Consider the following 22,985-nt stretch of genomic DNA (forward strand, 5'->3'; position numbering starts at 1 on the left):
CAACCCCCCCACTAATAAAAACCCCTACCCTAAATGGTCCCCCCTCCCTGCTCCCCCCCCCACAGGTGATGACACTGTAAATTAGTGATGTGCGGGTCGGGCTTTTCCTGACCCACACCTGGCCGACACTCGCCCTCCCACCACTTCTGGGTCTCTCTTATAGACCCGCGCTGGCTCGCCCTGACGTCTATGAAAACTGAACCCAGAAGCCGGCATTCCGAAGGTCGCGGGCGGGGAGAGCAGTAAGAAGAGCTCAACCTGCCCACGACCCAGAAAGAAGCGTGCAAGATCGGCCCAAACCCGCCCGACGCGGGTATTGAGTCTGCCAGCACATCACTACTGTAAATGCCCCATATGCTTTAATTACCCCTAGTTGCAGAGTCAGCACAGAGGAGCGTACGGGCGCCATCTTCTGGCCCTTTGGTATTTTTCGGTAAGCGATCTCCATATTGTTACATGCTAGTCTTCTACACATGCGGCGAAAGTGACAGAAATTGCCGAAGGGAAGTTTACAGAAGAGCTGGAAGATGGCGCCCGTGAGCTCCGCTGACTCTGCAAATGAGAGCTAATGAAAGCATATGAGGCACTTCCAGGTGTTTTCACCTGTGCGGGGGGGGGGGGAGCAGAGAGGGCAGACTATGTAGGGTAGGGTAATTAATGGTTAATAGGGGGGGGTTGAATTCTCCTTTAAAGGAGAACTAAACCCTACAAATGAATGTGGCTAAAAATTGCATATTTTACATACAGAACTTATTGCAGCAGCCTAAAGTTTCAGTTTCTCAATAGCAGGAATAATGTAGGACTTCAAACTTGTGACAGGGAGTCACCATCTTGGAAAGTGTCTGCGACACTCACATGCTCAGTGGGCTTCAAGTAGCTATGAGAAGCTAATCTTAGGAGTTGTCAAGCAGAAAATGAGGTTGGTCTGTAATATAAAATGATGCTACATGGCCGATTGTTAAATTCTGATGCTAGTTGCACTGGTTTCTGAGCTGTCATGTAGTAATTATCTGTATTAATTACTAATCAGCCTTATATTGTGATATTTATATTCTATGTGTACTGTATATTGTGAGTGGGTCCCTAAGCTCAGTAAGTGACAGCAGCACAGAGCATGTGCAGTGAATCAGCAGAAAAGAAAATGGGGAGCTACTGGGGCATCTTTGGAGACACAGATCTTTACTGCAGAAGCCCAAAACATAATGTATGAACATTTCTAGCTACTTCTTTAGTTAGGCTTTAGTTCTCCTTTAAATGAGAATTCAACCCCACACTAATAAAAACCCCTACTCTACATGGCCCCCCTCCCCCCGCACAGGTGAAGACACCTGTAAATGCCCCTAATCCTTTAATTACCCCTCGTTGCAGAGTCCGCACAGAGGAGCTCACTCGCGCTATCTTCCGGCCCAGTGACTGTGGCATTTAACTGCTGTTGACTAGATATTGGCAGTGTTAAAGGAGAAGGAAAGCTACAGAGGCATTTTATTGCCAATAGATTAGCTGCAATAGTGCAAGCTAGAATGCTATATTTATTCTGTATATTTTACCATACCCGAATAAACAGCTCTAGACACGGGCTCTGTTTGTTTAGGATAGCAGCTGCAGTATTAGCTTGGTGTGACATCACTTCCTGCATGAGTCTTTCCCTGCTTACTTATAGCTCTGGGCTCAGATTACAGCAGGGAGGGGAGGGGGAGAGGAGCAAACTGAGCATGCTCAAGCCCAAGCCCTGGAGGTTTAAGCTGAAAACAGGAAGTCTGATACAGAAGCCCATGTGGACACAATAGAAGGAAAGAAATGCTGTGTTTCTTTTGACAGAGGACTCAGAGCAGCATTACTTTGAGGGTTTACTGGTATATTTAGGTAGACCTTTCTGATAAGGCTAACCGGTAAAGTTTTAACCTTTCCTTCTCCTTTAAAACTCTGAGTGATGTAACTATACCTGGACCTATTTTCTTTGTGGGAACAAAGACTGTACTAGACCTACTGGACTTTTGCGCTTGTCATTAAAACAGATCTGTTCCTGAAATTTCACAACTATTTTTCACAGCTCTATATTTTGGTGCATGGTGTTTCAAAAGACAGCAGTAAGAGCAATTCCCGAATCCTGTACAAATATCACCAGACATGAAACATGTTAATAAAGGTTTCAGCATAGTTTTTTATTTTTACATTTAAATATTTTCTTAAATACGTAATTATCACAATTCAGAAATCCTAGGAAAGGCAAAACAAAAAAAAAAGGCATGGCAAGCTTTGGGTCTTACACTGAATGATGGGAAACCGAGTACAGATTAAGAGAGGGAGGGAAGAAGCATGATGGGATTCAGTGAGGAAGGAGAGCTGGGCTATTCATTGAAGCAGACATTCAGAGCAAGAGGAGTTGAGCTAGGTCAGCATTCTGTATGCCAATGGCAGGAGTCTTCACTGGGGACATGTCACGGGGTGTTGATGGTACAAAACAAAGGGAAATACTAAATAAAATGTAAAAAACAGCAACATCATCAGCTTGTCAGTTGAAGTAAATGGGAGGAATCTGAAAATTTGAGGACACAGTATACACAACCCCAAACAGATCTCCTTCTCGAAAAAGTTCATCGTTCAATACAGTCGAGTATCTTCATAGTGGGTTTTCTGGACAAATTGCAGAGGCATTTGCTTTCCAACGATTAACGAAAGTACAGATAAATAGACCGTTATTTAATCTCTGCTGCAGTGATACAGGAAAGGAGTCTATACAGATTTGTACAAATATTCTCTTGGTGCAATTATATTTAGTCGCATCACATGTCAGTCATCTGAATCCACATTAGTGGCTGGAGTTACGCAAGCTGAGGCTCGGCCACCCCCCCCCCACTGGGATCATCTTATTTCATAAAGCAATTATTTCAAGTAAAACAAAAGATCAGGTACACAGTTCATAGTCTTCATCATTATTATTAATGAAAAGGTCAGTTCCTGTCGAGGCAGAACGAATACATAATACCCTTTTGTAAGAAATGTTCAGGACAGCCAGGAAACCGGTGTTCTTTAGATGCACAGAGGGGGAACATCATGTGCATGGGGGCAATTTTGAGGATAACCCTCAAAGAGCCAGTGCCAAAAAGAAAACTTCATTCACTTGTGTCAATATACCTGTATATAATGAATAAAGTACTCCCTCTTGTAAATTATAAGGATATTATAAGTTACCGAGGAGTTTCATGACCATATAAAAACACGAGACTGAAGGCCGAGCATTTTTATACAGGTCATGGAACTCCGAGGTGACTTCTAATGTCAAGTTTTGCAACTGGAGGTACTTTATTTATTATAATACACAAGTTTCAGTGAGTCATGTGACAGAAACCGTTTATAACTGATGACATCAGTACTCACCGTTTATAAGGATATAATTTACAAGATATTAATGGCATCTGTGTATTATTTATATATATATATATATGTATATATATTTTTTAAACGTCCTGTTTTTATAGCAGTGTGTGTGTTTCTGATTCTTGGCATCTTCAAGTCAATATGTGGCGAGGCTAACCTTTTTAGCTTATATCCAAGTCATGTGACTGAAGTTATGATCTGGTTGCTGAATCAATAAACCCACCTGATAGTGTTGGGGGTGCATGTAATATTACATTTTTTTTTGTACATTTTAAACTCAATTTCCAAAACTTCTATTAAACGATAAGGGTTGTATAACTTCTTATTAAAAATATTGTTGACTCAAAACAAATAGCGCAGAGCTCTGTTGGCTAATGAAAAGCCATCAGCCATTTCTGAGAGCCGCTTTGTTCAAGGGTTATTGACAGATAAGTGAAGAATTGTAATTGCAGTGCTGCATTCTCACCAGATTCATAAGAAATCTAAATTTCCCTGTAGGCAGCAAAAACACAAAGAGCCCCCCCTTAGGGAGGAATTCCACGATGCGACGAAAAGCATGCGACGTTGGATATTGTGAAGAAACAGGAAGTGCGCGCTGCGTTTTCATCAGTCAGATAAATGTAGTTCTTGCATGCGATTCTCCTTCACTTCCTGTTATCTTCACAACATCTGACACATCGCATGTGTTTTGTCGCATGGGGATGCGGCGGCACCAGACGCATTGTGGAGTTCCTCCCTTAAACTAAAGCTAAATTAAAGGAAAACTATACCCCCTAAACAATGTAGGTCTCTATTAAAAGATACTGAGTAAAACAGCTCATGTGTAAAACCCTGCTTCATGTAAATGAACAATTATCGTAATAATATACTTTTAAGTAGTATGTGCCATTGGGTAATCATAAATAGAAAATTGCCATTTTAAAAAATAAGGGTCGCCCCCTGAGATCGTACGATTCACTGTGCACACATACAAACCACATGTAAGGTCACATGAGCCAATTAACAGACAGAGTTCTGCCTTTTGCTTCCTCGCTTCTTCCTGTTACAGTTAGTGTTGCAGTATTTCTGGTCAGGTGATCTCTGAGGCAGCACAGATAGAGTCACGAAATGGTGGTTCAAGGCAAGAGATGTAAAAGGGCAATATTTATGTAAATATATATTCCAGTTTGGTAAGATTCTTTAATATGTCATTCAATTTGATATAAACTATCTGTTGCTTAAGTATTCATTTTGGGGGTATAGTTTTCCTTTAACTTCTCAACTAAGTATCTCCCAGGAATGGGAAAAGCAGGATTTAATAATATTGTACAGGTTTTCCCAGGGTTCCCTTTTCAGAAACCTAATTTTTGTTGGGAATTACATAGTTCATTTTAAGCAAATAGTTCTATATTTTCTTTTTTTTTTTTTATGATTTCCTTTTTCTCTGTAATAATAAAACAGTATCTTGTACTTAAAGGAACAGTAACACCAAAAAACCAATGTTTTTTTTTTAAATAAATGACAGTATAATGTAGCGTTGCCCAGTACTGGTAAAACTGCTTCACAAACACTACTATAGTTTATATAAACAAGCTGCTGTGTAGCCATGGGGGCAGCCATTCAAGCACAGGAGACACAGTAGATATTTGTTATCTGAATCAAATACACCAGTTTTACGAGTGCAGGGCGACAGTAAGTGAGGGTTTGAGGGTACAGGAGATAAACCCAGTACAGGTATGGGACCTGTTATCCAGAATGCTCGAGACCTGGGGCTTTGCGGATAATAGAACTTTCTGTAATTTGGATCTTCATACCTTAAGTCTACTAGAAAATCATGTAAACATTAAGCAAACCCTATAGGCTGGTTCTGCTTCCAATAAGGATTAATTGTATCTGTATTACAGAGTTTCTTCTTAATTCTAGACAGGGCTAAATGTGTGGCTTTGCTCTATGGATAGTTGGCACTTGTGTATTGCTGGGCCAGTTCCTTCTGATTGTCAAACAGCCAGCGCACCTACAACTGGGGCAGAGGTGTCATTTCTCTCTCCCCACTAGGCAGCAGAATAAACCACTATTTGGCTCAGACACCACTAGCCATATAAAATTACTATAAAATGGCCTTAAATGCGATAAACTGAAAAGCACAAATGTGCAACTGTATTTGGAATGCAGACTGAATGTTGTCATGCGACTAGCTCCCTGCACTTGCAGTTCTCTCTCAATAGAAGTAATCTGTCCTGCATGTATACACCACAGTAACTCATTTACTCACCACACAGCACTACTCTTATTTAGCAATTGTGAACTTGTAAAGATAAATAAGGCAGAAAAAAAAATGTCAGAATGCAGAGGCATTAACAGTGCTGAAACATAACAATAAAAATGACAAATTGCAAGGGAAGAAGCACTGGATGATTTAGAGAGAATTTAATATGGCGCACCTCCCTGTGTTTCATTTTTCAGAAGGACTTGGGAATAATTTTGCACAGCAGATAAAGTAGATATGCACTTTCTATCTTGTGTAATTAATCTAGGAGTGCACATGATGTATAGGATTAGGAATAACTGATCACTGTGAGGCAAATGTATGATAAATCCACGTCATGCAGCATTAGCTTTGCATGTAGGTTGGGTTAGTTATTACAGTGCAAGCATTCAAGCCTTCAAACATGGAAATCAAAGAGGTCAGGACCAGACAAACTCAAACACAATTGTCTTTCTGGTTCAAAAAGATAATATATAAACGTAGGTGTTCCTCCCCTGGAAATAGATCTGGACCCTGTACTACCCTGCTTAGCTTCTCAGTGCAGACAAGGGGGCTGTGCCCCGGACAAGCATCACGGCAATCAATGGGGTCTATCCAACATCAAGGAAGCAAGAATTATATTCCAGGACTCCACACAACCAGAGAATTAACAAAAAAAAAAAAACCACGACCCCCTCCCCCCCAATAATACTGTTATTTAAATCCACATACAATCCCCTAAAACTAATAATTCTAAAATTCCTGAACATATTTAATGCCTGGAGAGAATAAATAACACCAATGAACCATATTTTGGGAATTTCATCATTTACACGTGATTGAAAGGGAAGTTTAAGGTAACAAGCATCCATTTATAGTAATAAAGTGGGACGAGCACTAAGAAACTGAAAAAGCACGAGTGCTTCCACTCAACACACTCACATAAAAGTCAAGAATGCAAATATACCCACCTACTTTGTCAGGTTGAAAACTAGCAGCTTTAAAAAGGAGGACTTTATCCTTCATCATTAGTCCAGGTGCTTGGTGACCTCAAGTATGTATGCACCAGAAGAGAAGACAGCCAAGCTCTATGAAAGTGATATTCCACACTTATCATAAGCACCATATATTATGTGCCTGCCTGTTTCGTCTGCCTTTGTCAACAGATTAAACTCCATTAATAGTGTAAATGGTCTGTGTGTACCCAACTGTGTGACGATCCACACAAGCCAAACCCAATGAATATTGGAAAAGCATGTAGATACAAGGAGAACCCCCTATTTTCTTTGGACGGTAAAACTCTTTCTCCAGCAGATTTGTGATAGGCAGGTCTGATGGGATCACAACCAGAATACACAGAACTTGTGACATCCAGAAATTGCAACAAAACCCAGAAGGATGTCAAACACCCTATTTGGCCCACATCATGGCTGAAGTAGACTTCACATGTTGACTGATGATTACAACCCTGCAAAGACCTTTCACATACAAATCTCACAGTATCTAAGGGATCCTTGTCAAACACACAGATTGCTTGTTTTCTGCCCTTAAGGAAAATGTATCCTTAATATTGAATGGAGGCAAAACCCAGTTTAAAAAAAAAACAAAAAACTTTGGGACCATGCTTTGAGGAAGCAAGATGAAAGATAAATGTGATACTAAATTAGAAGGGGTACGTTTGAGTGGCTTGTGCAAAATAGCTGCCGAAAAATGTGTCATATAGTCAGGGTACCTTCTGTAGGGAAATGATGGCCTGGCCAAATAGTTTGGCTATCGGGATTCCCCTCCAGTTCCCCCTCCTCACAAACTGATGCTTTTGTTACCCTGTCTGTATGTGCATCAGATGCAGAGGAATTCGCTACTACACTTGGGGAGGTACTAAGTGCCTCTGTGTGTCCCTCCTCAAAACAGGAGGGCACTGTGCAATCTTCAGCTTCTACCTTATCTAAGCTATTTGGCTCTGTGGCCTTGGAGTGGACAGATTCTGTGACCTTAGGCTCAGCTTCCAAGCCTGTGTGGTTGTGATCATAAATAGATACCACATTGTCATCTGTGTATTCAGGAGGAGTGGCTGGTCTCCCCGAGTCCTCATCAGTGAAGCAGAGGACAGAGGAGCCAGAAGAAAGCAGGACAGAATCATGACAGGAAGAGGGTGATAGGGACATGGGTGTCTCCAAAAGACAAACTTCTAAACCCTCCACAGTGGAGTCAAGACTGAGGCTAGAAGCACTTGATGCCTCATCACCCTCATCCAAAAGCCTCTGGCGTTCCTCTGCACTTTGCAGGTGTCGAACGGCAGCCTCGTTCTCCAGGTGATAGTTTTCGGCAATGAATTCTTGAAAGTCCTGTGTTTCCTGATGGGGTTGGACCACAATGGAGGCATGGGGAACTTCTTCCTCCACAGGTTGTGTTGTTTTAGGTAGCTGGCGCTTCTTTTCCAGTTCAAGTTTCATGATTGTGTGAAGGTAATGAGTTCGTACTCTGATAGGATTGAATTCTAAACGACCAGCCATATTACTGCAACCGTCCCGAGAACAGCCACATGGAAAAGACATTCGATCCACCTAGGAAAGATGTTTAGAGATGAAAAAAGATAAAGGCAAAGGAAGGTGAAAGAATAATTAACAGAGCGGCAAGGAAAATGTAAAACATATTTCAAAATATGACAAACATAATACAGGGAAACCTTTTTCAAGGAAATCTTAGTTCATTTATTAACTCGTATTCCTTTTGAAGATTTGCATATCTTAGTGGCTGTTGGCTTGGTGCACAACATTATGAATCGTTAAGGGGATGCTCCAAAAACTAGTGCTTTCTATAAAAAAACATTTATTCCCCCCATCTGGGGACCCCTCACTTTAGGAAAAAGATCACAAGGATAACTCACCCAGTATAGAAAGAGGTTCAGGTGCACTGCCCTGAACCTTCAGCTGAGGAAGCAGATTAAAACCGTAATATAGTTGAGCAGTCACTGAAAAGACCATTCCTTCACACAGACATAATAAAAATCAAGTATATTTATTAGGTTCCATTAGGCATGGTCTTGTGCATTTAGTACCTCAGCAGAAAATGAATCATAGGCTACATAAAAACACACTATACAGCATATTTAAAGGAACTTCCACCAATTGGTGCCGGGACACTCCCAATCACACGAGAGGGAAAGCTGTGTATATGCATCATCACGCTGAGTCCAATGCGCCATTTTGGTGCTCTCAATTTGTCAGGAGGACTCCAGAACAAGCAAAACTTTATAAGAAATGAACACATACATCTTACTTATATAACATACATACACAGGAAACACCCAAAGGAAATCTGGTAGCTATAGTATAGATCAGGGCTGTCCAACTGGCGGCCCCCCTTCTGTGCCCCCCACATGCTGTGTGTGTGTTTACCATATGTAATCTTTAATAGGTATCAGTACAGAGATTAACTGGCCCCTGCATTGTTTAAACCTCAAATTCAGACTCTAATCCCCTGTATTGTTCACACTTGTGACACCTCTATAGTTTATATCCTAAAACCCTGTACTGTTCACACCTGAGACCCAGACTGAAACTGCCCATATTGTTCACCTGTTCACACTAAGAATGCTAATGGGGCACCATCACTGTGTCACTGTATGTAGTACATATTAGAAGGATAGCTTTCCTTGTCTCCTGCTCTGTTCTGCCTTCCCTCTCTGTGTGTGCTATTCTCTGCTTGCCCAGTGCTGCTTGTGTGTGACATTCTCTGGCTTGCCCCATGCCTGCTTGTGCTCTATCCTGTGCCATTCTTCTCTGTTGCCCACTTGCCTTTGCTTGTGCTCCTGTGCCATTCTTAACTGCTTGCCCCAGTGCTGCTCGTGATGTGCCTTTTCTTGTCTTGCCCATGAGTGCGTGTGTCTGTCGCCATTCTCTGCTTTCTTGCCCCTCACCACTCACCTGTGGAGATGTAAGCCTACAGCATAATCGACCGCAATCTTACTGGGGTGGTTTGTTCTGGGTTTGTTATGATTTGGAATATTGTTGTTAAGGCCCCTAAGGGTTAATCATATCGTGGGGGCGTTGTATTATTATCCACAGGGGGAGGATGAGGCCATATCTGTTACATGAGTTATATAGTTAAATCCGGGTTTAAAACAGACAAAAAGTCCGTCAAGTTCTTCAAACCCCTTCCAAAAGGAAAACCCAGCATCAGTACACACAACCCCTCCCTACTTTCACATACAATTCTATATCTTACCCATATCTATGACGTACTACTAGAAAGCTTTAGGTATCAAATGCCTTTGATCTTAGTCTGTCCCTAAGAAATCATCCAAGTCTTCTTATCAGTCATTAACTGATCAGCATTCCAACATCACGCCGGCAGTTTTGCATTTCCACAACCTCACTGTCCGACTGTGCAAGAACCTAATGTTGCTTAAAATGAAATTCTTTGTTCCTTCTTGTCGTACTGATGGTCCCCGGAGTGTTATTACCGAGTGCTCGTGTGTGTCTTTTTGCACGCTACTTCATTATTAAAACTCATTTGTGTTACTGATATTTGAAATGCTCTTAAGGTCGCTTCTACTGATGAAGCCATATAATTTACAATATTATTCGCATCTGACCTCATTTTCCATTACTGACATTATGGGCATCTAGGTCATTTCATGGTTGTGGTGCTACAACACGCGTCCTAACACGGGACATGCGGTACTGCTGCACTTCATTGATTCCATGCCTGACTACCAAGAACAACGCCTTGCCCTGGTCGTAGTCACGCAAGTACGTTCGGTGCAGTCCACCATCCGCTTTCTCCGCCTGTCGCCGAGAGCGAAACCATAGCTCGAGTCCTGTTTCTCCTCCGTCTTTTCATTACGTGATTTCGATCCTATTCGCACTCCAGCCATTCTTTCAGCCCGCAGAAGCGAGCCTCTCTGCGGTCACCGTCTTCGACTCGTTGGTAGGGGTTGATCAGGAAAGTCATCATCTCGCTAACCTTCCCAGCGCTACGTCATGACCCATCCTCTGCTCGCCGCTAATCTGACACTTATCCTTCTAGTGTCGGCTTCTGCCTCTTTCAGATTCCACGAGCAGTTACTCCATGCTTCGGTCTGCCGTATCGCTCGGAAACAAGATCGCGGCAGTGAGGGACATTTCCTCAAAATGCGTGCAAAGCTTAGAAAACGCCAAATATTGCATAGTGTATGCAGCATATAGCTCATGTTTGTTAAAGAGCGTATTAGTGCACTAACCCAGAATCACTTAATACATTATATTTATCGTTACAATTGACAATTAAAGTACATTGTGTGTTGGATAGCTATACTCATCTATAAATCTTTACCAGCATTTGTCTGTATACACTGCCCTAATCCATGAATGTCCTCCACTCGTCTCCTCTACACCCGAGATGGAGAGTCTGCCCACTATCTTCTGTGCACGTAGGAGATCCAGTTGTACAGCATCCTTATCAGCCCAGAACTCCTGAAGTGTCCGGACCCCACTATGTGAACTCGGCCGACCTCAGATTGCAGAGCGTTGCGAGCAACTAGAGTCCACGCAGGTTATAGCACACACCCTTCAGATCATCCGGTAACATAATTACTTACAAAACTACGACCTCATTCAATGAAAAACGATCAAATGACGCCTACTGAGAATAATCCTTTTTAAGATGCATCACATTTAACTATTTTTGTGATCGATTATCTTTATTCAGTGTTAGTGCTTCACTGTTAACAACGCACCGTTGCAGAGATAGTGCTGTCATCGCTCATCTGAGTCTCCATTAAGAAAGACTGCCCTGAAGACACTGAGCTGTGAGCAGGTTACAGGAAACAAGAAATAACAAACTATTCCAAATCAGATGTCTGTCACTGAGTCCGGTGACGGAGGCACGATACACGCTACAAGACACGACATCATCGTGCAATGATCTCTTTCATACGTAGTTTATTACTATACACGCAGAAACTTCCGTCCCCGTACAGGAAGGCTTCTAAGTGACGCTTTTGCCCGGTGGGCGTCACTACCATTCCGCTGCACTTTCCGAAACTATAGCATCAGAGCCGCAGCATGACAACACAATGTTATGTATCGCTCACTATACACGCTGCGGTTCTAATCCTTGCCGTGTCTTGTACATTGACGTTTGGGTTGTGCATGATTGAAATTCACGTTCTGCGAGCAACTGGATGTCCTTGTCTTTTACTTCGGATTCTCAACATCAACTGTGCGCACTTCCTCATTAAATCCGTGTTCACATCTTACGACGATTTATACTACACTTATCTATCGATCGTTAAACTAGCCCTGCATGTGTATAACATCATCCTTCTGAGTCTCACACTCGTCCGAGGACATAGTCTCGCCATGGATCGCCAGTGGCGGTGGTGCATCTACGTGCTTCTCATTTTAGCGATACTTCTTACCATCAAACACGTACATGCTACATCTGTCTGAATCCTCACAGTGTCGATCGTCAAGCTCATAATAGGTTCTTACCAGATAGTGCTGTCTCTTCAGTGCCCAATCAACCGATCTGCACACGCAATCTAATTCAACAGCTATTCTTGCGAAGTCTATTGCCAATCTCTACTAATCTAAGCAACCCATCAACAATCGCTAATTCTTACTAATCACTACTCACTTCACAATCCACATTCAACGCTAACTCGAATCAGTCACTCACCCCACGCACTGTACACCTAGTCATCCCGCTTCGCGTCTATGACCCTATACAACTAATCAATTTCCTGACGATGCATTTTGTTTTACAACCAGTAAACTGCCTTTAAGCAGTTTAGCACCTTATCTTCATGCTTGTGCGAGTTGTCAATGCATGGTGCCTTGTATAGTGACATCATCACTGGGGTCAGTCGAAGGCAGTGGGCTCTGGATTCTGACTGGAGTGGATTTAAAGGATTTGATATTCGACTATACTCTCTTGAAGTCTCTGCTCTCTCTCTGCGTAAGTCTTCTTCTCTTCCGGCTCTTCTTCTCTCCGAGTCGCTCTCTCTTGGGCGAGTCTCTTCTCTTCGGTCTCTCCTCTCTCGAGTCTCTCTCTCTCTCCGAGTCTCTCTTCTCTTCCGAGTTCTCATCTCTCATCTTCCGAGTCTCATTCTCTTGCTCTCGTTAGTCTCTCTCTCTCTCAGCAGTCTCCTCTCTCTCTCCGTGTCCTCATCTCTTCTCGACTCTCGAGATCGCTCTCCTCTCTCCGGTCGCGATAGTCTCTCTCTTTCCCCGAGCTTTCTCTCTCTCTCTCTCCGAGTGCTCTCTCTCTCCGTGCAGTCTCTCCATCTCTCGCCTCCAGTCTCTCGTCTCTCTTCTCCATAGATTGATCTCTCTCTCTCCTGCCGAGTCTCTCATTCTCATAATAGCAGTCTTCCGGAGGCTCTCTCTCTTCTATCCTACCGTCACTCAGCGCCAAGTCCTGATTAGTCTACTCTCTCCTCTCGAAGTCTTCTCTCCTCGTCTTACTCGGTCTCCTCTCTCTCTCATCCGAGTTCTCTCTCTTCTCCGAGTCCTCCTCTCTCTCTCGAGTCTCTCTCCTCTCCTCGTATTTTCTCGCGAAGTCTCTCTCTCTCTCCGTAGTCCTCATCTCTCTCCTCCGATCGTGCTCTCTCTCTCTGCCAGAGTCTCTCTACTCTCTCCGAGTCTCTCTCTCTCTCCGAGTACTCTCTCTCTCTCCGGTCTCTCTCATCTCTCCGAGTTCTCTCTTCTCATCTACCGGGCTCTCTTCGCTCTTCCGAGTCCTCTCTCTGCTCTCGAGTCTCTCTCTCTCTCGAGTCTCGTCTCTCTCTCCGAGTCTCTCTCTTCTCCGAGTCTTCTCTGTCTCTCGGTCTCTCTCATCTTCCGAGTCTCTCTTTCTCCGAGTCTCTCTCTCTCTCCGAGTCATCTGCTCTTCTCCGAGTCTCTCGCTCTCTCCGAGTCTTCTCTCTCTTCCGAGTCTCTCTTCTCGGATCTTCTCTCTTCTCCGAGTTCTCTCTCTCTCTCGAGTCTCTCTCCTCGCTCGAGTCTCCTCTCTCTTTCCGGTCTCTCTCTCTACTCCGAGTCTCTCGTCTCTCTCCGAGTCTCTCTCTCTCTCCGGTAGTCTCTCTCTTCTCCGATCTCTCTCTTCTCCGAGTCTCTCTCTCTCTCCGAGTCTCTCTCTTCGCGTCTCTCTCTCTCCTCTCCGCCAGTCTCTCATCCATCTCTCTCTCTTCGTCCCAATCTCTCTCCGGCTCTCTACTCTCTCCTCTCGCGAGGCTCTCTCTCTCTCCTCTCGAGTTCTCTCTCTCTCGCTCCGAGTTTCTCTCTCTCTCTCTCCGATTGTCTCTCTCTTCTCTCTCTCTCTCTCTCTGCTCTCTCTCCGGTCTCTCCTCTCTCTCTCTCCGAGTCTATTCTCTTCTTCTCCGAGTCTCTCTCTCTCCTCTTCTCCGAGTCTTCTCTCTCTCTTCAGATCTCTCTCTCTCTCTCGCGCTCTCTCTCTCTCTCTCATCCCGAGTCGTCTCTCTCTCTCTCCTCTTCCGGTCTCTCTCTCTCTCTCCGAGCTTCTTCTCTCTCTCGTCCTCTCGATTCCTCTCTCCTCTCGTCCCCGCTCCGAGTCTCTCATTCTCTCTCTCCGAGTCTCTCTCTCGCTCTCTCTACCGAGAGTCGTCTCTCTCTCTCTCTCTCCGGTTTCCTCTCTCTCTCGTCTCTTCCGAGTCTCTCTCTCTCTCTCTTTCCGAGTCTCTCTCTCTCTCTCCTCTCCGAGTCTCTTTCTCCGAAGTCTGCTTCTCATCTCTCTCGAGTCTCTCTCTCTCTCTCTCTCTCCGAGGTCTCTCTTCCGTCCGGCAGTCTCTCTCTTTCGTCCTCTCAGAGTCTCTCCTCTCTCTCTCTCCGAGTGCCTCTCTCCTCTCTCTGTCCGACGTCTCTCTCTCTCTCTCTCGGAGCTCTCTCTCTCTCCTCTCTCCGGTTCCTCTCATCTCTCTCTCCCGAGCTTCTGCTCTCTCTGCTCCGAGTCATCTCTCTCTCTCCCTGAGTCTCTCTTCTCGATCCCGAGTCTCTCTCTCTCTCCCCCGAGTCTCTCCTTCTCCTCTCTCGAGTTCTCTCTCTCATCTTCCCTGGTCTTCTCTCTCTCCTCCGAGTCTCGTATCTACTCTCTCTCTCTCTCTCCGGTTCTCTCTCTTCTCTCTCCGGTCTCTCTCTCTTCTCCTCTCCGTAGGTCTCGTCCTCTCTCTTGCTGCGTCTCCTCTCTCTCTCTCTCCAGGTCTCTCTCTCTCTCTCTCCGAGTTCTCTTCTCTCTCTCTCTCTCTCGAGTCTCTCTTCTCTTCCTCTGCGAGTCTCTCTCTTCTTCTCTCCGAGTCTCTCTTCTCTCCCCTCTCTCTCTCTCTCTCTCTCTCTCTCTCTCTCCGAGTCTCTCTTCTCTCTTCCTGTCTTGCCGAGTCTCTCCTCGGCTCTCTTCCGGCTTCTCTTCTCTCTCTCCCAGTCTCTCTGCTCTCTCTTCCGAGTCTCTTCTCTCTCTTCCGGTCTCTTCTCCTCTCCGAGTCCTCTCTCTCTCTTCCGAGTTCTCTTCCTCTCCGAGTCTCTCTCTCTCTCTCTCTCTTCCGAGTCTCTCTCTCTCTCATCCTCTCCGAGTCTCTCTCTCTCTCCTCTCTCTTCTCTCGAGTGCTCTCTCTCTCTCTCTCGAGTCTCCTCTCTCTCTCTGCTCTGAGCATCTCTTCTCTCTCTTCCGAGTCTCTCTCTCTCTCCCCGAGTTCTTCTCTCTCTCGTCTCCCGAGGTCCTTCTGCTCTCTCTCCCGAGTCTCTCTCTCTCCTCTCTCCGAGTCTCTCTCTCTCTCTCTCTCCGATAGTCTCTAATCTCTCTATCTGCCGAGTCTCTCTCTCTCTCCGAGTCTCTCTCTCTTCTCCGAGTTCTCTCATCTCTCTCTGCCGAGTCTGTCTCTCTCCTTCCGAGTGCTTTCTCTCTCTCCGAGTCTCTCTCTCTCCTCTCTTCTCCTCCCGAGTCTTCTCTCTCTTCTCAGCTCTGCCGGGTCTCTCTCTCCTCTGCTCTACCGAGTCTCTCTCTTCTCTCCGGGCTCTTCTCTCTCTCCGAGTCTCCTCTCTCTCTCTCGAAGTCTCTCTGCTCTCTCTCCTCTCGAGTCTCTCTCTCTCTCTCTCCTCCGAGTCTCTCTCTCCCCCTTCTCCTTCTTTTTCCTTCCCGGGGAGTCTCGTCTCATCTCTGCTCTCTTCCGAGTCTCTCTCTCTCTCTCTACTTCGAGTCTCTCTCTCTCTCTCGAGTCTCTCTCTCTCTCTCTCCGAGTCTCTCTTTTCTCTCTTACCGAGTCTCTCTCTCTCTCTCCTGCCGAGTCCTCTCTCTCTGCTCTCCCGAGCTCCTCTCTCTCTCTTGCGCAGTCTCTTCTCCTCTCTCTCTCTCGAGTTCTCTCGCTGCTCTCTTTCCGAGTCCTCTCTCTCTCTTCCTCTCTCCGAGTTCTCTGCTCTCTCTTCCGAAGTCTTCTCTCTCTCTCTCCTGCCGGTCTCTCTCTCTCTCATCTCGAGTCTCTCTCTCCGAGTCTCTTCATTCGAGGGCTCTCCTCTCTCTCTCTCTCTCGACGTCTCTCTCTCTCTCTCCTCTCTCCGAGTCTCTTCTCTCTCTCTCTCTCCGGAGTCTCTTCTTCTTCTTCTCGAGTCTCTCTCTCGCTCTCTCTCTCCGAGTCTCTCTCCTCCTCTCTTCATCTTCCGAGTCTCTCTCCGAGTCTCTCTCTCCGAGTCATCTGCTCTCGCTCTCTCCGAAGTTGCTCTTCTCATCTCTCTCTCGAGTCTCTCTCTCTCTCTCTCCGAGTTCTCTCTCTCTCTCCTCTCCGTAAGTTCTCTCCTCTCGGTCTCTTCCCCCGAGGTTCCTTTCTCTCTCTCTCCGAGTGTCTCTCTCTCTCTCTCTCCCCACGAGTCTCTTTCTCTCTCCTCTTCTCTCGAAGTCTCTTCTCTCTCTTCCTCTTCGAGTCTCTCTCTCTCTCTCTCTTCTCGAGCTCTCTCTCTCTCTCTTCATCTCCGAGCTCTCTCTCTCTCTCTCTCGAGTCTCATCTCTCTTCTCCTTCGAAGATCTCTCTCTCTCTCTTCTCCGGAGTCTCTCTCTCTCTCTCTCCGCAGTCTCTCTCTCGTTCTCTCTCCGAGTTTCTCTCTCCTCTCCGGGAATCTCTTCTCTCTGCTTCGTCTCTCTCCTACTTCTCTCTCACGAAGTCTCTCTCTCTCATCGCTCTCTTCCGAGAGTCTCTCTCTCTCTTCTCCCGCAGTCTCTCTCTCTCTCCGAGTTCTCTCTCTCCGTCTCTCTCATCTCTCTCTACTCTCACGAGTCTCTCACATCTCTCTCTCTCTCATCCCCAGAGTCTCTCTCTCTCTCTCTCTCTCCGATCCTCCCTACTCCGGTTCTCTCTCTCCGAGATTCTCATCTCTCTATCTCTCTCAGAGTACATCTCTCTTCTCTACTCCGAAGATCTCTCTTCTCTCTGCATCTAACGAAGTCATCTCTTACTCTCTCATCTCCACGAGTCTCTCGTCTTCTCGCAGTTCCAGGAATCTCTCTCTCCCTCATCCTCACCGAGTCTCTCTCATACGGCATCTCTCTCTCCAGAGTATCTCTCTTCTCTCTACTGCTCTCGTATTCTTCTCTCTCTCTCTTCGGATCTCTCTCTCTCTCTCTCTCGAGATACCTCTCTCTTTCTCTACGAAGTCTCCTCTCTCTCTCTCTCTCTCCGATGTCTCTCTCTCTCCTCTCTCGAGTCATCTCTCTCTCTCTCCGAGTCTCATCTCTCTCTGCTCTCCGAGATCTTTTCTCTCTCTCTCCGAGCTCTCTCTTCTTCTCTCTCTCCGTACGCTCTCTCTCTCTCGAGTCTCTCTGCTCTTCTCTCTCTCTCTCTCTCTTCTCTCTGAGTCTGTTCTCTCTCTGCTCTCTCCGAGTCTCCTCTCTCTCTCTCTCCGAGTCTCTCTCTCTTCTCGACGCTCTCTCTCTCTCTCCGAGTCTCTCTCTCTCTCTCTCTCTGCCGAGTCTCTCTCTCTTCTATCCGAGTTCTCCTCTCTCTCTCTCCGATCCCTCTCTCTCTCCTCCCCGAGTCTCTCTCTCTCTCTTCGTTTCTTCTCTCTCTCTCTCTTCCGAGTCTCTTCTCTTCTCTCTGCCGAGTCTCTCTTCTCTCTCTCTCGAGTCTCTCTCTCTCTCTCTCACGCAGTCTTCTCCCTTCTCTTTCTCTGCCGGAAGTCTCCTCTCTCTCTCTCTCCCTTCCGTGAGAGTCTTCTCTCTCTCCTCTCTTCCGAGTCTTCTCTCTCTCACCTTGAGTTCTCATCTCTCTCTCCCGGTCTCTCTCCGGTCTCTCCGAGTCTCTCTCTCTCCGAGTCTCTCTCTCTCTCTCTCTCTCCGAGTGCTCCTCTCTTCCTCTCTTCCGAGTCTCTCTCTCTCTCTCTCCGAGTCTCTCTCTCTCTCTCTTCCCCGAGTCTCTTCCTCTCTCTCTTCCCGTAGTCTATCTCTCTCTCTCTCGAGTCTCTCTCTCTCTCTCTCCCGAGTCTTCTCTCTCTCTTCTCCCGAGCTGCTGTCCTCTCTCTCTCTCCGAGTCTCTCTCTCTCTCTCTCTCCGAGTCTCTCTCTCTCTCTCTCCGAGTCTCTCTCTCTCTCTCCGAGTCTCTCTCTCTCTCTCTCCGAGTCTCTCTCTCTCTCTCTCCGAGTCTCTCTCTCTCTCTCTCCGTAGTCTCTCTCCTCTCTTCCGAGTCTTCTCTCTCTCTCTCTCCGAGTCTCTCTCTCTCTCCGAGTCTCTCTCTCCTCTCTCTCCGAGTCTCTTCTCTCTCTCCGAGTCGCTCTCTCCATCTCTCTCCTCTCCGAGCTCTCTCTCTCTCGCCGGTCTCTTCTCTCTCTTCTCGCAGTCTCCTCTTTCGAGTCTCTTCTTTGCCGAGTCTCTCTCTCTCTCTCTCTCCGGTCTCTCTCTCTTCTCCTGAGTTCTCTCTCTCTCTCTCTCTCTCGAGTCTCTCTCTCTTCTCTTCTCTCTTCTCTCTCTCTCTCTCGAGTCTCCTCTCTCGAGATCTTCACTTCTCTCTCTCCGAGTCTCTCCTCTCTCTCTTCTTCGAAGTCTCCGTATCTCTCTCTCTCTCCGAGCTTCTCTCTTCTCGTCTCTCTCCGACAGTTCTCTCTCCTCTCTCTTACGTGGTCTCTCCTCTCTCTCCTTCCCGCAGGTTCTCTCTCTCTTGCTTCCCGGTACCTCCTCTTCTCTCGTCGAGTATTCTCTCTTCTCCGAGTCTCTCTTCTCTCTTCCGAAGTCTCTCTCTCTCTCGCCGGTCTCTCTCTCTCTCTCTGCCCTGCGTGCTCTCTCTCGTTCGCGGAGTCTCTCTCTCTCTTCCGAGTCTCTCTCTCTCTCTCTCCGAGTCTCTCTCTTCTCTCTCCGAGTCTCTTCTCTCTCCGAGTCTCTCTCTCTCTCTCCGAGTCCTCTCTCTCTCTCTCTCTCCCGAGTCTCTCTCTCTCTCTCTCCGAGTCTTCTCTTCTCTCTCCGAGTCTCTCTCTCTCTCTCTCTCCGAGTTCTCTCTCTCTCGTCTCTCGTCTCTCTCTTCCGAGTCTCTCTCTCTCTCTCTCTCTCCGAGTCTCTCTCTCTCTCTCTCTCTCCGAGTCTCTCTCTCTCTCTCTCTCCGAGTCTCTCTCCTCTCTCCGAGTCTCTCTCCTCTCTTCTCCGCGAGTCTCCTCTCGTCTCTCCGAGTCTCTCTCTCTCTTCTCTCTGCTCCTCTCTCTCTGAGTCTCTCTCTCTCTGAGTCTCTCTCTCTCTGAGTCTCTCTCTCTGAGTCTCTCTCTCTCTGAGTCTCTCTCTCTCTGAGTCTCTCTCTCTCTCTGAGTCTCTCTCTCTCTTGAGTCTCTCTCTCTCTCTGAGTCTCTCTCTCTTGCTGAGTCTCTCCCTCTCCCCCGCCCGAGTCTCTCCCTCTCCCCCCCGAGTCTCTCCCTCTCCCCCCGAGTCTCTCCCTCTCCCCCCCCGAGTCTCTCCCTCTCCCCCCGAGTCTCTCCCTCTCCCCCCCGAGTCTCTCCCTCTCCCCCCCGAGTCTCTCCCTCTCCCCCCCGAGTCTCTCCCTCTCCCCCCCGAGTCTCTCCCTCTCCCCCCCGAGTCTCTCCCTCTCCCCCCGAGGTCTCTCCCTCTCCCCCCGAGTCTCTCCCTCCCCCGAGTCTCTCCCTTCCGAAGTCTCTCCGTCTCCCCCCCCGAGTCTCTCCGTCTCCCCCCCCCGAGTCTCTCCGTCTCCCCCCCCCGGTCTCTCCGTCTCCCCCTCTCTCTCCGTCTCCCCCTCTCTCTCCGTCTCCCCTCTCTCTCCGTCTCCCCCTCTCTCTCCGTCTCCCCCTCTCTCGGTCTCTCATGCAACTGGATAATCTCTATCCAAAATGTGCACATTGTGGATAGAGATGTAAATTTACAGCCATAATTATGTTACTTTCTGATAATGTTTTGCCCTGTAGTTTGGCCAGTAATGTGTGTCAGTGCATGTTACGTATGGTTTCTTGGGATCACACTGCACTTGATAATGCAACAAAAATGCTCTCAATGCAACAAAAATGCTCTGTGGCTGGGTATAACATTGTACGAGGATGTCAGAATATTGAACATGTCTGGAAGACAAAATTGATTTAGCAGTGCTTGCATCATTGTGCAAATAAGGTATTTGATGTAAGATGTCCCTTCAGAGAGCGGTTTCATCATGCACAGCCTTAGGGGAAGAATCTAATTATACTGTGCAAGTAGATGATGTAAAAATGGATGGTAAAGCTTTCTCACCTATGATGGAGTGGTCACAGACAAGCAGACACTTAATGAGAGACTACCAAAACAGTTATAATGGACTATAAAAAACAAAATTAACAACACAATATAAACATTCTATAGAAGCATATCTTTGGTATTTGTGCCTCCAAATCATTGGTCCTCAAACTGTATGGCTGTCTATCTTCCACCACTAACTCCCGAGGGAGCCCAAAACACTGGATTGTGGAGTCCTGTTTGAAGGGCCTGCAATTCCCCCTTATTTGCCTGCTCTGATTTTTTACCCTGCATAATATTTAAAAAGTATCAGTACAGAGATTAACTGGCCCCTGCATTGTTTACACCTCAAATTCAGACATTAAGATCCTGCATTCACACCTGTAATCCCCCCTGCATTAATCAAACCTGTAATCCCCCCTGCATTGTTCACACCTGTAACACCTCTATTGTTCACATCCCTAAAGCCCTGTACTGTTTACACCTCAGACTCAGACTAAAACTGCCCACATTGTTCACCTGTTCGCACTTCAGACAAACTGCTGGAGGGGCACCAGTATTGTGTCACTGTATGTAGCACAGTATGAACTGTTCATCCTAGAGTACTGATAGGTTTCCCTGTCTCCTGCTCTATTCTGCTTGCTCTATGCTCCCTGTGTGTGCGCCATACTCTGCCTGCCCCACGCTCCCTGTGTGTGCCATACTCTGCCTGCTCTATGCTCCCTGTGTGTGCCATACTCTGCCTGTCCTACTCTGTACCCTGTGGGACATCAGCCTGGGTTTCTTTGTATTGGATTGTTAGCATTTGGAAATTGTTGTTAGGGGCCTCTAAAATGTTTAATCAAGGGCTGTGGGGGTGCTGGGTTATCCACAGAGGGGAGGCAGCATATGGATTTAAGGGTATGTTTATGGTATATTTAAGGGTATGACTTACAGTTTTCACATATCAGTGATATCCCTGCAGTGAGCACCAACCTTTTGGTTGCCACCATTAATGTGGACATGGTCTTAAAAGTTCTTGAGATAACATGAGTGTGGTTTAAATAGGTGTGGTTTGAAAGGAGTGTGTTTAACACTGGCTTCCACTATCGGCTCTCCACCACGTAGGCCAGAAAAATTCTGTCTCTCGGTACTACAGAAATTGGACAGCACTGGTGTAGTAGATTGGGAGATGAGAATGTAAGGAGGAACCAAGTGACCAACATGTCATGTCTCTTTACCAACAAATATCCATTGTACATGGATATTGGTCAGTATTAATGGGCTGGCATACACATACCAAAAAATATACAAAACCATATTACCTGTGTGTGTGCCTTTATTTATTAGCTTTATCTATGCAGCTTGATGCATGGGAAGGATTAGAAGGACTGGGTTTGATTTCCGTCATTTCATATTGGGCCTTTGGCATAGAGTAAACAAAACAGACCCTGGTTTATGCCCCACTCTTGCTTATCTTCTGCCAGAGGCATTTATGTAAAGCTTTTTAGTTGAATAATTATCACTTTAGAAGCTCTGAATTTCTCATAACATTTAAAACAATTATGGCCCTACCTTCATTTTTCGTGTGTGAAGCTTCTCCTCTTTCAAGTGCTCGCGTAGAATTTCACGGTGGGAAACTTCCTGTTCCTGTGCAAACTCACACAGAGTGTACTTGTGCACAGAGTTGTGATGCTGTGCCATGCCCAAAGAGCTGCCTCCCTGGCTGGGGACACTAGTGAAACCTTGCCGGCGGGAAAAGTAGTAAACTGTCACCTGATCAAATCGCACATTCTTCTGCCTGAGCTGTTTCTGCCGCTTAAGGATAGATGTTGCTGATGAAGAGAAAGACATTAATTCTATTAGATTTACGGTTTCATGGAAAAAAAAACTTCATATGCCAGACTACTATGCGCTTGACAAAAGCGGTTTGTAAGTAGGGATGCACCAAATACACTACTTTGGGATTTGGTAGAATCCCCAACCAAATCTGAAAGCTTTGCATATGCCAATTAGTATAAGGGGGGTTTAACAAAATGTCAAACTGAATCCTGGATCAGTGCACCCATCCTTGTAAGGAAGGTAGGCCCTTTTTGTAGCTTTTGAGAAGCTGCTACCTTCCCTTGCACTTCCAACATTCAATGTTAATCAATGTTAATCTTTTGTGGTAATATCTACCGATATCTACAATGCATCAATATTAGGTGGTAGGCAATTACACATCTTTTCCATCTGTTTTTCTGCATAATATGTTTGTATTATAAAGTGAACCCTCAACATCAACTAAAAAAAGCAAGTTCCAAAACGGTGGTTAAAGGAACAGTAACACCAAAAACTGAAAGTGTATCAAAGTAATTAAAATAATATGTTGCTCTGCACTAGTAAAACTGGTGTGTTTGCATCAAAAAAACTACTATAGTTTATATAAACAAGTTGCTGTGTAGCCACGTGGGCAGCCATTGATGCTGGAAAAAAAGAAGAAAAAGATACAGGTTACATAGTAGATAGATAAAACACCATTGTTTTGGACATGGCTCACCTGTTAAGTGCTATGTACCTGTGCCTTTCTCTCTTTTTTTTTTTAAGCTTAAATAGGTGCCCCCATGGCTCCACAGCAGCCGATTTATATGAACTATAGTAGTCTTTCTGAAGCAAACACAACGATTTTAACAGTGCAAGTAAATTATATGTTAAATACTTTAAAACGCTTTCAGTGTTCCTGTGCCTTTAA

The 22,985-nt window shown here is 45.9% G+C and overlaps 1 protein-coding gene across 1 annotated transcript in view; it reads right to left on the bottom strand.

Annotated features, from left to right (window-relative positions):
* Positions 1-5,769: 5,769 nt before the first annotated feature.
* csrnp2.S (cysteine-serine-rich nuclear protein 2 S homeolog) overlaps positions 5,770-22,985 on the bottom strand; it is a 35,598-nt gene continuing 18,382 nt past the window's right edge. The window contains exons 3-6 of the mRNA XM_041584754.1: positions 21,825-22,089; positions 13,221-13,772; positions 11,322-11,391; positions 5,770-8,166 (exon numbers count right to left, since the gene is read on the bottom strand). Coding sequence (XP_041440688.1) covers positions 7,318-8,166; positions 11,322-11,391; positions 13,221-13,772; positions 21,825-22,089 — 1,736 coding nt within the window. The 3' untranslated portion in view covers positions 5,770-7,317. The remainder of the gene's footprint in view (positions 8,167-11,321; positions 11,392-13,220; positions 13,773-21,824; positions 22,090-22,985) is intronic.

The sequence above is a fragment of the Xenopus laevis genome, chromosome 2S (genome assembly GCF_017654675.1).
Source record: "Xenopus laevis strain J_2021 chromosome 2S, Xenopus_laevis_v10.1, whole genome shotgun sequence".
NCBI classification, from domain to species: domain Eukaryota; kingdom Metazoa; phylum Chordata; class Amphibia; order Anura; family Pipidae; genus Xenopus; species Xenopus laevis.